Raw genomic sequence first — 15,389 nt, forward strand, 5'->3', positions numbered from 1 at the left:
GGACTAAAATCCGGTAGGATTTAAGAACAGTTCCACTTCCGGTAACACCGGAAGCAATTTGAAGATGGCGTCTTCCTCCTTCAACGGGCCGGCCGCTGCGGACGGGAAAAGTGAATTATTTCGTACCAAGAAGCCGAAGCCGGAGAACCGAGGTAAGGTTGAATGAGAACTGAAACCTGATATTAGGATATTGAGTTATGATTGTTTTCTTCCGCTGGCTGGGGACGTGTAACGCTGCCTTAGTGTGTTCTGTGAAGTTGAGTACCTACCATTGTTGAGGATTGGGGATGATGGCCAAGCCTGCGGGACCGACTGGCAGGTATGGTGCCAGCCACGTGTTCCTAACCGCTTTTGCTAGAGGCTTTTCAAAGTAAAGATGTTGCAGAGTTTGTCTTCTGTCAAAGGAAGGGGATTAAGAAATCGTGGAGGGCGCCGCAGGATCTTACGCTCGTGGCGGTGGCTGGAAGTCGTTGACAAAATGGGGGATGGAATGGGGTAGGAATAGGAGGTCGTTGTATATATGAGTGAGCGCTGATAATAAAGGAGTGAGACAGATAGGAGAAGAAGGTATCTGGCGTGTTCTTAACGTTAGTTTGTCCGTTAGTGAAATTTTGTAACATTATCATCATTGCTGTTCGTCAAACCGCTAAAATATTAGACGACATGACTCGTACTGTAATTTTAGACTGCCCTACTTGTAAATTGCTGTCTTCCTTTGTAGTCTGGTTTTATACATTTTCTTCAGTATGAATGACAGGAAGAGAGGCTAGAGAAGTAGCCCAAGACCCGAGCAACCATCTTATTGGAAGTGTTAAAAACCTTGAACTCACATTCTGTAGACATTAGGGAAGTATTAAAGGAGTTCTGTTATTTTTAATTATGTAACATAGAGTACAGTCTATGTACAGTTTGAAGAATAAACACAACAGGTGAGAAAGGAGCACTCAAAACCATTACGCAGAAAAAGCATTACCATACTCCCGACCCCCCTAGGAGCACCTCCCAGATCATAATTCTTTTCCTTTACAGGACATGAGGTAACCATCCTGAATCGTTTTGATCTTCTGTTCTCTGCATAATCTTTACCACCTATGCACGAAGTGGTTTGATTTTGTCAGTTTTTGAATTTTATATGAATGCAAGAGGGCTGTAGACATTATTCTGGCTTCTTAGGCTAAACTTTGTTTTTCTTATTGAGTCAAGGTGATACTTGTAGCTGTAGTTTATTCTTTTCATTTGATATTGATGAGATTTTCTTCTATGAATATACACTTATTTATATTATCATTCTATTGTTGGTGGACATTTGGATTGTTCCCATTGTTTGCTGTTATAAACAGTGCTCCTATAAACATCTTTTTGTGTATCTCCTGGTTTGCATGTTCAAGAGTTTTCTTCAGATTATGTAAGTGGGACTGGAATCCATGAAAGTTAGGGTATGTGCAGGTAATGCTAAATCACTCCCAAAGGGGTTGTGTCAGTTTACAGTTCCGCTAGCAGTGGATGAGAATTCTTCCTGCTCTACATCTACACTAGCATTTGATATTATCTGCATTTTGAATTTGTCATTTTGGTAAGTATGAAATGGTGTCTGGTTGGGTTTTAATTTGAATTTTCCTTATTAGTAGTGAGGTTGCATATCTTTTCACATGTTTTTTGGGCTATTTGCACTTCCTCTATTGTAAAACTCCTGTGTATTTCTTTGCTAGGTTTTTGTTTTTTAATTTGTAGCCACTGAAGTGTTTAAATTGGGTAGAAACTTGGTAAGATAAACATTTTAAGTAATCACAGTTATAGAATTGGAGGGGTTTTGTTTTTTTAAGGATATTGGGAAGTGATGTATGAAGACTAGCTAATTCTCTGTGATTTGAACCAGAAATAACAAAGTAGATGTGAGTATAAGAAAGAGAAGCAAGTTTACAAGCAAGTTTAACAAAGGCCCTTTTCTCAGACTTAGTGTGCATAAGAATCTCCTGATGAGATTATTAAAACACAGATTCCTGGGGCTCATTCCAGAGATTCAAATTTGGTAGGTCTGAGTTGGAGTCCAAGAACTGCATTTCTGACTAACTCCTAGTTCATGCTGATGCTGCAGGCCTGTGGGTCATACCCTTGAGGAATACGGAATTAAAGCATAGCTGTTAGATTTAAGAGACTCCTAAAATCCAGGACCAGGAGTTTTAATAAATGATGTAGGAGATCATATATGGCCTTTAGGAGACATTTTGTTTTATTAAAAGGAGACCTAGACTGAATCACCTTTGTGTCCCCTTAGACAAGTCACTAATCTTTTTGGACAGAACGTCTTTTATAAAACGGGGAAAATAATACTGGTTCTTCCTACTACCTTTCACAGTTGTCATGAAGGTGTATACAGAAATAAGGCATATGAAAGCTCTTTGGAAAGTCTAAAACCCTGTACCAGTGATTGGTAACTGAAAGTATATGTGTGTGTGTGCACACACACAAACACAAATATATATGCATATGCATGTATATATATATACACACACAAGGCTGCAATTCAGGAAAGTCTAAAAGATTATATTGAAAATAGTCATGTAAACAAAGGGGTATTTGGATCTTTAATAGTGTAATGCAATAGAAGTTTCTGGAGTACCCCACTGTCTGTCAGGCATATGCTAATTACTGTGGATCCAAGGAGGGTCCTGCCCTTAAGGAACTTTGTCTTACGAGGCTGAAGTATATGCAGTTAATTTTAATACAGTGTATTGATAATAATGACCGGGGCATGTTCTTTGTTGACTAAAGAGCATAGGAACAGGAACTACAAGGAGAGTATTGGGAAGCATGTAAATGTATGCAAATAAGTGTTCAAAAAAGTGTCCAAAAGAAGGCTAAAATCTTATGTGTAAGTTTCTTCCCCTCTTCAGATGAATCAGAACTCCTCACTGTTCCTGATGGTTGGAAGGAACCTGCTTTTTCCAAAGAGGACAATCCCAGAGGACTCTTGGAAGAGAGCAGTTTTGCAACTTTGTTCCCAAAATATAGGGAGGCTTACCTGAAAGAGTGCTGGCCATTGGTACAGAAAGCCTTGAATGAACATGTATGCACATTTTATATATTTCTTTGAGATTCTGTTCTTATACCTTTACTTATTAAGTATGTATGCTGATAGATTTTTTTTTTTAAGGTACTGGCATAACTGGTTAATTTGGTTCCTTTGTTTTTTGTTTTTGTTTAAGAAAAATCTTGAGAGAGAGTGCAAGAGTGTCCTGTGCATGAGTGATTGGGGGGAGGGGCAAAGGGAGAGGGAGAGAGTGAATCCCAAGCAGATTCTGCGGTGAACATGGCACCTGTTCTCACAACCCTTAGATCATGACCTGAGCCGAAATCAAGAGTCAGACGCTTAACCAGCTGAGCCACCCAGGCACCCCTGGTTCCCTTGGTATTTTAAACAGCCTAAATATAAGCTTTATTCTTTTTGTTTTATTTTATTTTTTTATTATTATTTATTTATTTATTTTTATTTTTTTACAGAGCGAGAGAGCACAGGGGGAGCAGCAGAGGGAGAGGGAGAAGCCGGCTACCTGCTGAGCAGGGAGCCCGATGTGGGGCTCGATCCCAGCACCCTGGGATCATGACCTGAGCTGAAGGCAGACGCTTAACCTGCTGAGCCACCCAGGCGCCCTAAGCTTTATTCTTATATTCCACTTGTTTTTAATTTTGTCAGTAATAGATTACTTTGAAAAATTCACATACCTTTAAAATTTAGGGATCTCATGGACTTTCTGAAACTGAACTGTGAACTCCCAAGTTTCAGGATGCCTTTTCTATACTGTGATACTTGCCATGTTTCTGTATAGTTCAAGTTGAGGCATGTTCCTGGATGGTTTCTTAATTTTCATTTTTTTTTTTTTTTTTAAGATTTTATTTATTTATTTGACAGAGAGAGACAGAGAACACAAGCAGGGGGAGTGGGAGAGGGAGAAGCAGGCTTCCCGCAGAGCCCGGAGCCCGATGCAGGGCTCGATCCCAGGACCCTGGGATCATGACCTGAGCCGAAGGCAGACGCTTAACGACTGAGCCACCCAGGCGCCCCTTAATTTTCATTTTAAATGAAAGATGGGGATGTGGCCAACTTTCCCTTGGATGTTGCTGCTATTTCCCTAGAACAGTATATTTGTTTTTGTTTTTCAAACTGTGGATTAAAATTCATTAGTGGAGCAAGAAGTCCATTTAGTGGATACAATGAGCCTTTTAAAAAAAGAATGTACCCAAAAAATAAATAAGTAAAAAGAAAAAAAATAATGTATCACATATGGTAAGGATAAGTTTCATTTTATGAAACTTTTGGTTCATGTATATGTGTGTATTTGGGCACATGTGCACACACTAGGTGGTGATATAAAATAAAAATAAAATAAATAAAATAAAATGTATATTTCAACTGTGTGACTGCTCTGGAGTTGTTTGTGCCCGTTAGGTATTACGGTGGTTCAGCAAACCGCAAGCTGTTTTACAGCTGTCTATATCTGAGATTGGACTCTTGTAAACTCATAGAGACCCAACCTTATGTTGAATTGTTCATCACTCACTACATTGAAATACTCTTCAGAGTATGCTCCAGTCAGAAAATGACATTTTAATTTGCTTTGTTGAAATCTGGTTCTTCCTACTAAGAGTTAATGCATGATTTTCCAGTTATTGCTTCTTTCTGAACCTGTGAGAATTTGTTTTGACTTTGTATTTAGCTAATACAAACCAATGAGAAAGAAGTTTGAAAGGGAAAGTCCATTCTCACCCTAAGGAACAGATGGCAGGTCAGAGCTGGGTCCAGGATAGGGGAGCTATATGTAGCTTTACATTTTTACTCTAGGTCTTAAGTATGGCTTCATTTGCATTGATACATATTTTTTAAACTAGAAGTAATCTTTATTCCAATAAGTACAAAGTATTCTAAAGTACATATAATGCTTTCAGTTGTGTGTTTCTTATATTCTTTGAAATATGAAAGTAATCAAGTATTCATTATTTATATCAACTACTCAGCTTCTTCAAGGAGGGAGTTGATAGAATGAGAACTTAATTTACAGTAATTAGTAGTTTGATTAGGATAGGCTCTATAATTACCTAAAATTGAAGTGATTTTTAGACAATTGTGTATTTGCTCTTTCCTTTTTGCAGCACATTAATGCAACCCTGGACCTGATTGAGGGCAGTATGACTGTGTGTACAACAAAGAAGACTTTTGATCCATATATCATCATTAGGGCCAGAGACCTAATAAAACTTTTAGCAAGGAGTGTTTCATTTGAACAGGTAAATTTAGAATTACAAAATTTGCTTTATTTGCATCAACATTAGAGATAACATATAGCACTGCATCCTTCCCTCTTAGAGTTTTCATTTTTCTGCTTCGATTTCATTAGCCTGGGCCTTGAAAATAAATGCATTTGTAAAGAATATTGATGGAATATTTTCTTCATTTTTCCAAAAGGCAGTACGAATTCTTCAGGATGATGTTGCATGTGACATCATTAAAATAGGTTCTTTAGTAAGAAATAAAGAAAGATTTGTAAAAAGAAGACAACGTCTCATTGGTCCCAAAGGATCTACATTGAAGGTACTTTTTTATCAGTGAAAAACTTAAGTGTCTTCCTCTGTCATTAGTTTTTCAGTGTACTGAATTTCAACTTACTGTTCTTTTGATATAGGCTTTGGAACTCTTAACAAACTGTTATATTATGGTTCAGGGAAACACAGTTTCAGTCATTGGACCTTTTAGTGGCTTAAAAGAGGTGAGTACTGTTTACTATCTTCTGTGAATTTTCAGCAGAGAACAAATTAAGTAATTTGGTTGTAATAGTTCATTGGATAACATACTGTTTTGCAATTACTATTTTTTTTAGAATGTGCTTTGTTTGATTTCCCATTGGTAAATACTTTGTGCTTCATGTTGTTTGAGGGAATCATCATTCCTAGATCCTAACATACATGGCCAACCTTTGGCAACTAAAGAGTATCCATTTCCGAATTAGAAGGTCTGCATATCATACCTCTTTCCACTACAAATTTTAAGTGGGTTTTTAAGATTTTAGTCTGTAGCACATTTGGGAAATATGTAGTTACATGTGCTCAAGTGATTAGAGAATTAAATGGTGATAATTGTCATTTGCAGTAACCTATATAAACCAGTAGAGGTCAGATTCTGAAACCATTTTTAAAATATATATTTTTGTCTGAATTTTATTGGAATGTTTATTTAATGTATTGATGAACTTTTTTATCTGTCAGATTTAGTGTTATGAGAAAATCTGTGGAGCAATTTTGGTTTCTGTTAACTGCTTTGGTTGTCTGGATCTGGCTATGAGGTCTTGTTTGCTTTCTAGGACTCATAATAGCAGCTGTGTTAGACCTCTTTCTCATAAGTTATCTGCCCTTTTCTCATGTGGCAATAATAACTTAAGTATATTGAATACCCTATAGTTTTGTAAAGTCTAACTATATTATCTTATTTAGTTTTCACAGCAGAGCCTTGAGATAGTTTTATTTCCATACTACGGATGAGAAAGCTGGAACAGGACTTTACCTTATGAAGTGGCATTCCCATTATTTGAGCACGTATTTTCTGACTCTAAATCTAGCTGCCTTCTGCCTAAATTCCACAGTTCCAAAATATTGTTGTATTAGTTCTATATGTTATATTTTAGCAGTAAAGTTGAGAAACTTCATTGTGTCCAAGAGAGGTTTACTATTACGAAAGATCTAGAAGTCACTCAAAGCAGTTGAAGGAACTACTATATTCAATTTGGTAGTCATTGCTCGGTTCATAGGATATGTTGCAGTATATTAATCCCCTTTCACTTAGTTCCACTTAGTTAAAATCTTTGTGACTAATTCATTTTTCTTTGCAAATTTCAGGTTCGAAAAGTAGTCCTAGATACTATGAAGAATATTCATCCAATTTATAACATTAAAGTGAGTTTATATTACTCTAACAGTGGTTGTCAGACTTCTTTTAGCTACAGAAACCTTTCTTGAAATTAAATCTTTTATGGAAGCCTAATGCAAAAAATAGATAAAGTAGAAGTATTTAGGGTAAATTAGAGGTAGAGTTCAGCCCACTCAACTCTACCCTAGTCCTGTAGTTACATCCTTGGAGACTTAGGTTTCTGTGGTGTGCAGTCTGAAAACTATTGAAGGGGGATCCTATAATGTATGACATAGTTCTAATACAAAGGAAGTAAGTTTCGTAGAGTTGGTTGTAGATGATAACAATCAGGTTTTCTTGGATGATGGGCCTATTACTATATTTAAAGATGTGATCTTTCAGAATTCTGCCTTTTTCTATTAAGTAGAGTCTGGGATATTTCAGATTGTATTAAAACTTTTTATTTAACGCTCAAATTAGAAACTCTTTGAGAGAGATGTTAATCCCTGTGTGCACAGCATTCATGATTATACTTGGAAATGTGACCATGCTGTAATGAACTATTTTGTGAGGGGTATTTGTTAAGCAGTCCACTTAAATTTGATGAAGTTATGAAGTCACTCTTAGATTGGGGTGAAAGAATGATTTTGAGTTGCCTTGGGACATTAAAGATAAAGAGAGCTTGTCTTGTATCTGATGCCTGGTTTGCATCCTTTGATGTCCCAATGTGTGCACAACTCAAATGGAGTAGGAGAAATATGAGAATATTGTTTTTATCTGATCAAGAGAAAGTTTACTTTTTTCTTTCCCTGTGATAATTAAAGTACTACCAAAAACTTCCTGCTTTCAGGGAACATTGCTAATTAAGAACTCTCCTCCTATTAAGTTGAATTTTAAAGGTTTTAATGAACTAATGGTTGAAAAGCTGCATTAGTCTCATCTCAGTTTCTTTGAACAGTTCTGCCTTTTTTTTTTTGAAAGAGAGGGGGGAGGAGAGAAGCAGAGGAGAGGGAAAAGCAAGCTCCTTGCTGAGCAGGGAGCCCAACTTGGGGCTCGATCCCGAGTCCTGGGATCATGATCTGAGCCGAAGGCAAACACTTAACTGACAGCACCCAGGCACCCGGCAGTTCTGCATTTAATCTAAGTTTCTAATGGTTTTCTGATGCTTGGTTTGAGATTACTTTTTTTTATGGAATTGTTTTCTCCTACTGAGGAGATTAAGAACTACTCGGGTTTTTTTGTTTTGTTTTGTTTTTTATTTGTTTATTTTTTTAATTAAAAAAAATTTTTTTTTTTTTTTAGTTTATTCGACAGAGACAGCGAGAGAGGGAACACAGCAGGGGGGGGCTGGAGAGGGAGAAGCAGGCTCCTCGCCCATCAGGGAACCTGATGTGGGGCTTGATCCCAGGACTCTGGGATTATGACCTGAACTGAAGGCAGATGCTCAACGACTGAGCCACCCAGGTGCCCCTTGTTTTGTTTTTTAAAGATTTTATTTATTGATTTGGCAGAGACAGAACAAACAAGCAGGGGGAGCTGCAGGCAGAGGGAGAAACAGGTTCCCCGCTGAGCAGGGAGCCCGATGCAGGGTTCAGTCCCAGGACCCTGGGATCATGACCTGAGCTGAAGGCAGACACTTAACCAACTGAGCCAGCCAGGTGCCCCGAGAACTACTCATTTTAATTGAATTATTTATAGGAACCAGTATTTGTAATGTTTTAGTTTGACAAATGCTTGGCTTATAAAATTAAAAATTCTTACTTTGTTCATATATCCCCATGACTAAAGACCTTAATGATTAAACGAGAGTTGGCAAAAGATTCTGAATTAAGATCACAAAGTTGGGAAAGATTTTTGCCACAGTTTAAGCACAAGAATGTGAATAAACGCAAGGAACCAAAGAAAAAAACTGTCAAGAAAGAGTACACACCATTCCCACCACCACAGCCAGAAAGTCAGGTCAGTATTAAATGTTGAATTTCTTTACATGAGGGGGAAACCATTTTAATCTATTTTGTTGGAAACTTTATGGAGAGCAATTTAGGTAGACTTTGTGTGTGTCCAGGTATAAGAAACTAAAGGTAAGTGTAAATAGGCTTATTTTGAGCTAAGTGCGTGAGCGCGGAGGGTGGGGGCTTCATAGTAGGAGTGTAAACTATGTCTAGGTGGTTGCTGTCAGTTGTGCTCCTATAGCCACAGTGCCTGTTCCATGGATGAAAAAAATTTTAACGATTTAACCCTTAATGCTCTCACTCTGCTTTAGCATCTTTCCTGTGACCATGTGCTATATGACTGCTCCAGTTTTGAAATCTTAAATTCTCACATCCATCCTTTTTCTAAGTTATGAATGCCTCTCATTTTATCACCTGTTTTCTGGCTTCATTTTTTCCCCCAAATTTCCTTTTCTCTCTTGTCCATCATTGTTTCTTGTATGCTGCCTTTTCCTTCTTTTCACACCTGTGCAGCAAAACTCTCAAACTTGATCAGTCCTAAAATTTGGCTTCTTTCCCATAATGTGGCTACTAAACATAGCTGGAGAACATCTTATCTTTGGACTAAATCCACTATAATTTCACGTTTCCAACCTCAGGTAGATCCTCACTATTGTCTCGTAATTCTGTGTGTCCTCTTAATTCTCTCTCTCTTTTCTTTTTTTTGAGATTTTATTTAGTTGACAGAGAGAGAGAGAGCACAAGCAGGGGAGCTGCAGGCAGAGGGAGAGGGAGAAGCAGACTCCATGCTGAGCAGGGAGCCCAAGGGAATGATGACCTGAGTGGAAGGCATACGCTTAACCCACTCAGCCACCGAGGCACCCCTGTCCTCTTAATTCTTGAAGCACCCTCTCACTCCTAGCAGATGACATTCATTTTATTTTATGGAAATATTTAAGACCATCAAGTGAGAATTCCTTCAGCTTCCTTTTCTCTCACCTATAATTATTTTTTCTCCATCTGAACCAATTCTTTCTTTACCTGTTCTTTGAGTTCTGTCTTTGAGCCTGTCTCCTGAGGGATCTTATTTCATGATTCCCTCCCTTGGCTGTATCTTAAAGTCTTTCCTTTCTACTAGTGCTTTGTTCTCAGCATGTAAACACATCCCTTTCTGTGTACTGTCTTGTCTTTTCCATAGCCCTGTATTTGGAGTTTGAATTTCAGAGGTTTGATGAAAGGTCAGAGGGGAAAAAGAAGTAATGATCATGGTGATAAAACAATGGAAGTGTTGGTTCATGAGGTCTATTCTGTAAAGGGAAGCAAACAAAGAAACTGTTTGTTGCGGGAAAGTAGAGTGATCTTATTTACTCAACTGTCATTCCATAACACCTGGTCTACTTCTTATGGCCCTGTCCTGTAGTTAATAATTGTCTTATCTTTCTTCCCTATGGCTAAGCTTCTTAAAACAGTGATGTCTCAGTTGACTTACTCTGCCAGTTACTTGCTTCATGACTGGCAATTTATTTAACCCATCCGTGCTTCAGTTTCCCTATACATAAAATGGGGATAATAAAAACATCTTTTTCAAAGGATTGTTAATGAGGATTAAATGATTAGTAATTGTAAAGAGCTTAGTAACTATTAAGAGTTTTAAAACATTGCCTTAGATATAATAATGCTGTGTAAGTGTGAGATAAGTCAATTATATATTGAATGAATAAGCTAGTGCTTTCTCTATTAGTATTGAATTAGTCACCAAATCCTAACAATTCTTGCCTTTCATTTTGCATGCCACTACTTTATTTCAAGCGTTTATCTCTTCTTTCTTCTGTACCTTTTAAATGCTGCTTTGGTCTCTTTCTTTTCTCTCAGAAACCTGGAGTCATTTCTGAATCATAGCCTACCCTCTCACCTGGCATTCAGGTTTCTTCAAGCTTACCCTAGATTATCTTTCTAGTTCCCTCACACCTTTCTGAATCATTGATCTTCTAGCCCATCTAAAACTGCCTGCTGTATATCTCATGAACACATCACCTTCTTTCCTACCTCCATGCTTATTGCTTGTATTCCCTTCAGCGTAGAGCACATCTCCTTTTTATGTCAGTGCCTTTATGAATTGATCATAAATTTTTGACCTCACTGTCTTTACCTCAAGGACATTGTGCCTTTCTTAGGGATGACTTCTCATTTGCCTTATTTCTGATGTAATTGTAAATACTGATTTCAACAGATTGATAAAGAATTGGCTAGTGGTGAATATTTTCTGAAGGCAAGTCAAAAGAAGCGACAGAAAATGGAAGCCATAAAGGTAAGACTGTGTCTAGCTCACAACATTGATAGCACAGTTCATAGAAATTTGAATTCCTGTTTAATGATAAATTGTGTTATTAATGTATTTCTTATTAATAATGCAGGCTAAACAAGCAGAAGCTCTTAGTAAAAGACAAGAGGAAAGAAACAAAGCTTTTATTCCACCTAAGGAAAAACCAGTTGTGAAACCAAAGGAAGGTAAATGCTTGTTTTCCAATTATTGTTTTGATGTTAAAGTCTGTTAGCTGAAAAGTAAACCCATAGGGAATTTGTCTGAATCTCTGAGTGTTAACTAAAGACATAACTATATCTTTCATCAGTTCTGTTGACATTTCATTAATCACTAATCCTAGGGACGAGACCACTGAGGTGTTCTATAATTTATTAGCAGCTAATGCCTGTTTAAGAATGTCCTGGATTGACAGTCCTCTCCTGACCTCTGATTGTGCTGGAGAAGGACACTTTGGGGTTTTTTTTGTTTTGTTTTAAGATTTTATTTATTTGTCAGAGAGAGAGCACAAGCAGGGGAAGCGGCAGGCAGAGGGAGAGGCAGACTGCCTGCTGGAGAAGGACTCTCTGTTGTGAAAGCTATGAACTTAGAGCAGTGAATCTTCCATAGATTTAAAAGTAACTAAAGCAGTGAGATCCCCGAGCTCTGTTATCATGCCTCTCAGAAAGAGCTTATCAGAGGTTATGCTTTTCTTCTCTTTACTTATGTGATCCATGGCTTAAAGTTTGATTCCTATATTGTTATGATGGATTTCTGATCACCGTGGGCTAAAGGACACCATCAAAATAACAAGATCTTAGGAGCTATTAAAAAGTCAGAGTGGGGCACCTGGGTGGCTCAGCTGGTTAAGCGGCTGGCTCTTAGTTTTGGCTCAGGTCATGATCTCTGGGTCCTGGGGTCAAGCCCCACGTCAGGCTTTGTGCTCAGCGAGGAGTTCACTAGAGGATTTTCTCTTTCCCTCTGCCCTTCCCTCCTCGATGCTCTAAGATTAAAAAAAAAAAAACACTCAGAAAAATTTTGTATCTTTTCTATTCCTAGCCTCATTTGATCTACCCTTTCCTCTTCTGCATTTTCTTTCCCACTAGTAACACTTGTACTCTTCCTGAAGTAAATTTCCAGAGTAGCCAGTGACACAGTGAGGGGAGGGAAGTCACTGGCATTATTGTACCTGACTTATTGGTCAAAACCAGACATAACATTACTATTTTAATATCCTATATTATATCAGTGTTAATAGCTCTAAAAATACTGTATTCTTCTATGTAGATCATTGGTTATGTAAAAGTTAAAAATGTCATTATAATTTCCAGTTTGCTGAGCCTGTGAGTTTTACTTTGAAGGTCGTTTAGTAGCCATTTTAATCTCCGTTTATAATGATTAAAAATGTAGCTATTTTATGATAGTGAAGGCTCTACATCTCTACTCAAGTTGCTGGGAAGTTTGATGATGTTTTATCTTGTGATTCTCCTATGCTCTGAATACTGCTCTTTAAAGGGTGAGAAAAACCTACATTTTTTTTTCTCCGTTGTTCAAGCTTTTGGCATTGATTCCATGGTTGGGTTCTGTTACGAGAATCTCCAAATACTCTCAGATCATTGTCTTTATTACCAAAACCTTGTTAAATAAAGTACTACTAGTCATTCATTGAACTAATATTTGGAAAACTTTATTTTTAAGTTGTCTTTTTTTTTTTTTTTTTTGGCTTACCCTTTGCAAGTCATGCTAAGAATAGCATGCTTTCTTTTTTTTTTTTTTAAAGATTTTTTATTTTTTATTTATTTGACAGAGAGAGAGACAGCGAGAGCAGGAACACAAGCAGGGGGAGTGGGAGAGGGAGAAGCAGGCTTCCTGCGGAGCAGGGAGCCCGATGTGGGACTCGATCCCAGGACCCTGGGATCATGACCTGAGCCAAAGGCAGACGCTTAACGACTGAGCCACCCAGGCGCCCTTTAAGTTGTCTTTTTTAAAGATTTTATTCATTTGAGAGAGAGAGCATGAACAGGGGGAGGGGCAGAGGGAGAAGGAGAAGCAGGCTCATCAGCAGGGAGCCCGATGTGGGGCTTGATCCCAGGACCCTGAGATCATGACCCAAGCCGAAGGCAGATACTCAACGGACTAAGCCACCCAGGTGCCCCTATTTTTTTAAGTTTTTATGTGTGGTATTAGATGAAGTAGATTTTGACCTAAAGCTTAATGATTAGTTAATTAAAATTATGGAAGCTAGAAGGGCTACATGTTAATATTCTTCATGAAATGTAATTTTAAGTTATTTTAATGTGCAGAATGGAAAATTGGCATTTTATTTTATTTTATTTTTTTAAAGATTTTATTTATTTATTTGATAGAGATAGAGAGAGGGAGAGCACAAGCAGGGGGAGCAGCAGGCAGAGGGAGAGGAAGAAGCAGGCTCCCCACTGAGGAAGGAGCCCAACGTGGGGCTTGATCCTAGGACCCTGGGATCATGATCTGAGCCGAAGGCAGTCGCTTAACTGACTGAGCCACCCAGGCGCCCCGAAAATTGGCATTTTAATGAATACTCTTGCAGTTCTAAAATATGGGAAAGAATATAAGTAAAACTAATCTCAAATGCAATTTAAGGGGAAAAATGAAGTTTTAATATTGTTGAAGTCAGTAATTAGTTTAAAAAGCTAAACTATAGTGCCATTTTCATTTGTACCTTTATTGATATGCCATTTTCATGTGTACTTTCACTAATGTATTTTTAAAGTACTTTATGATTTGTTTTCTCTTCAGTGTCTAACTTTCCTTTAGGCAGTTGTTTTATATTTTAGGCAGGTGTTTTATATTTTACAACATGACCTTTCACCTTTTAACAGTACTCTGAAATTATTGTACCAAATACATATTCTTTATGTTTTCTATGGTAAAATCTAAAGAATTACATATATCATTTTAATTTGTTTAGCTTCTACTGAAAATAAAATTGATGTGGCTGCCATCAAGGAAAAGGTTAAGAAAGCCAAGAATAAGAAACTGGGAGCTCTTTCAGCTGAAGAAGTTAAGCTTAAAATGGAAGCAGATGAAAAAAAGAAGAAGAAAAAAAAGTAACATTAAAAAAAAACCCTGGATGAGAACCGTTTAAGCTATCTCCTTTTGTAAAGGATTTTGAGAGACTAGGGCATTAGTAGCCTGTATGTGAGAAGGAATACTCTGATCACATTTTTCTGAGTTTATGTCATTCTTCAAAACAGTGTTTATATAAACAGCTGTCCTTTATAAATATAAATTATTGTATTCTCTGTTTTTTGGAAAACTTTATGCTAGAAAGTACTACATATGTCTTTGTATATATTGCACCTAATCTGTTTTGGCGTGTTTTGCCTAAGCATGATTTTAGATGTAATTTTTAGGTTGTTTATATAAAGATTTTTGGAATGTGGCTATTGTAATTATCCATCAAATCCAGTGTTTGATGCCACTGGTTAGTCTTTAAATATAATCATGTCCCACCATTTGGTTTTGAGCAAAATAAATGCAGATTTTGCAGTGCTCTCTCTATTGCTAACGAGTAAACATTTAGGCTTATTTCTTTTTATAATCTCATTCTAAATTATGTTTAAGATTAAACAACCCATAAGCAAAAAAAGCAAGGCCCCTTAAATCCCTTAATTACTATACTGAGTCTGAGAAAATGGTAAACCAAAGACCTCAGATTGCAAGGTGGGGGTGGGGTGGGGTGGAGAGACCAGATGTTTAGAATTGAAGCAGCATGCAGCAAGTTATGTAGAAATGTTTTTACTAATGAGGGTCAGTGGAGTTATCTAGAATCACCTAAATCGAGTACATTCATTTTGTAGTTTTAGAAGCTGAGACATACAGAGGCTGGGTTACTTACTGAAAGTCATAGCTTTGGCAGCCTGAAAACAATGCTTATTCATAGAAAAGTGGAAAGTAAAAATGAGTTTATTCTAGAGATAGGAAGTTGAACAGTTTTTTTATTAAGGGTTTACTGCAACGTATTTTTTTCTGAAATGTTTTAAAATTAGAATTAAAAAATACACCTGTTAATTTTTTAAAAAACACATATCTGAATGAATTGTGGGTTTTTTTGTGGATTCTATTAGTTTGAAAGAACTAAATGAGGGTATTTGTGCTTGACCCAAATGATCATTATAGCACTCAGTATTAGGATTGGTGGACTAACAGTGAGAAAGAGAGATAGGTATCTGTTGCGTGAAAATACTGGCCAGTCAGGATGCACAATAGAGTAGTAACCTGTGAA

At 37.3% G+C, this 15,389-nt stretch overlaps 2 protein-coding genes across 2 annotated transcripts in view; one reads left to right on the top strand and one right to left on the bottom strand.

Moving 5' to 3' along the window:
• KRR1 (KRR1 small subunit processome component homolog) lies at positions 1-15,153 on the top strand. Its single transcript, XM_021678561.2, has 10 exons — positions 1-152; positions 2,895-3,067; positions 5,149-5,283; positions 5,462-5,587; positions 5,679-5,762; positions 6,886-6,942; positions 8,684-8,854; positions 11,057-11,134; positions 11,241-11,334; positions 14,073-15,153. The coding sequence occupies exons 1-10, from the start codon at positions 65-67 to the stop codon at positions 14,213-14,215; spliced, it is 1,149 nt and encodes a 382-aa protein (XP_021534236.1). The 5' UTR covers positions 1-64; the 3' UTR covers positions 14,216-15,153.
• Positions 15,056-15,389, bottom strand: part of GLIPR1 (GLI pathogenesis related 1) — a 21,715-nt gene continuing 21,381 nt past the window's right edge. The window contains exon 6 of the mRNA XM_021678562.2: positions 15,056-15,382. Coding sequence (XP_021534237.1) covers positions 15,228-15,382 — 155 coding nt within the window. The 3' untranslated portion in view covers positions 15,056-15,227. The remainder of the gene's footprint in view (positions 15,383-15,389) is intronic.

This window comes from Neomonachus schauinslandi, chromosome 5, assembly GCF_002201575.2.
Source record: "Neomonachus schauinslandi chromosome 5, ASM220157v2, whole genome shotgun sequence".
Classification (NCBI taxonomy): Eukaryota; Metazoa; Chordata; class Mammalia; order Carnivora; family Phocidae; genus Neomonachus; species Neomonachus schauinslandi.

Coding starts and splice junctions, on each gene's coding strand:
- KRR1 (XM_021678561.2), top strand. CDS start 65: ATGGCGTCTTCCTCCTTCAACGGGCCGGCCGCTGCGGACGGGAAAAGT. Junction 5,763..6,885: donor CTTTTAGTGGCTTAAAAGAG/GTGAGTACTGTT, acceptor TGCAAATTTCAG/GTTCGAAAAGTAGTCCTAGA. Junction 8,855..11,056: donor CACCACAGCCAGAAAGTCAG/GTCAGTATTAAA, acceptor TGATTTCAACAG/ATTGATAAAGAATTGGCTAG.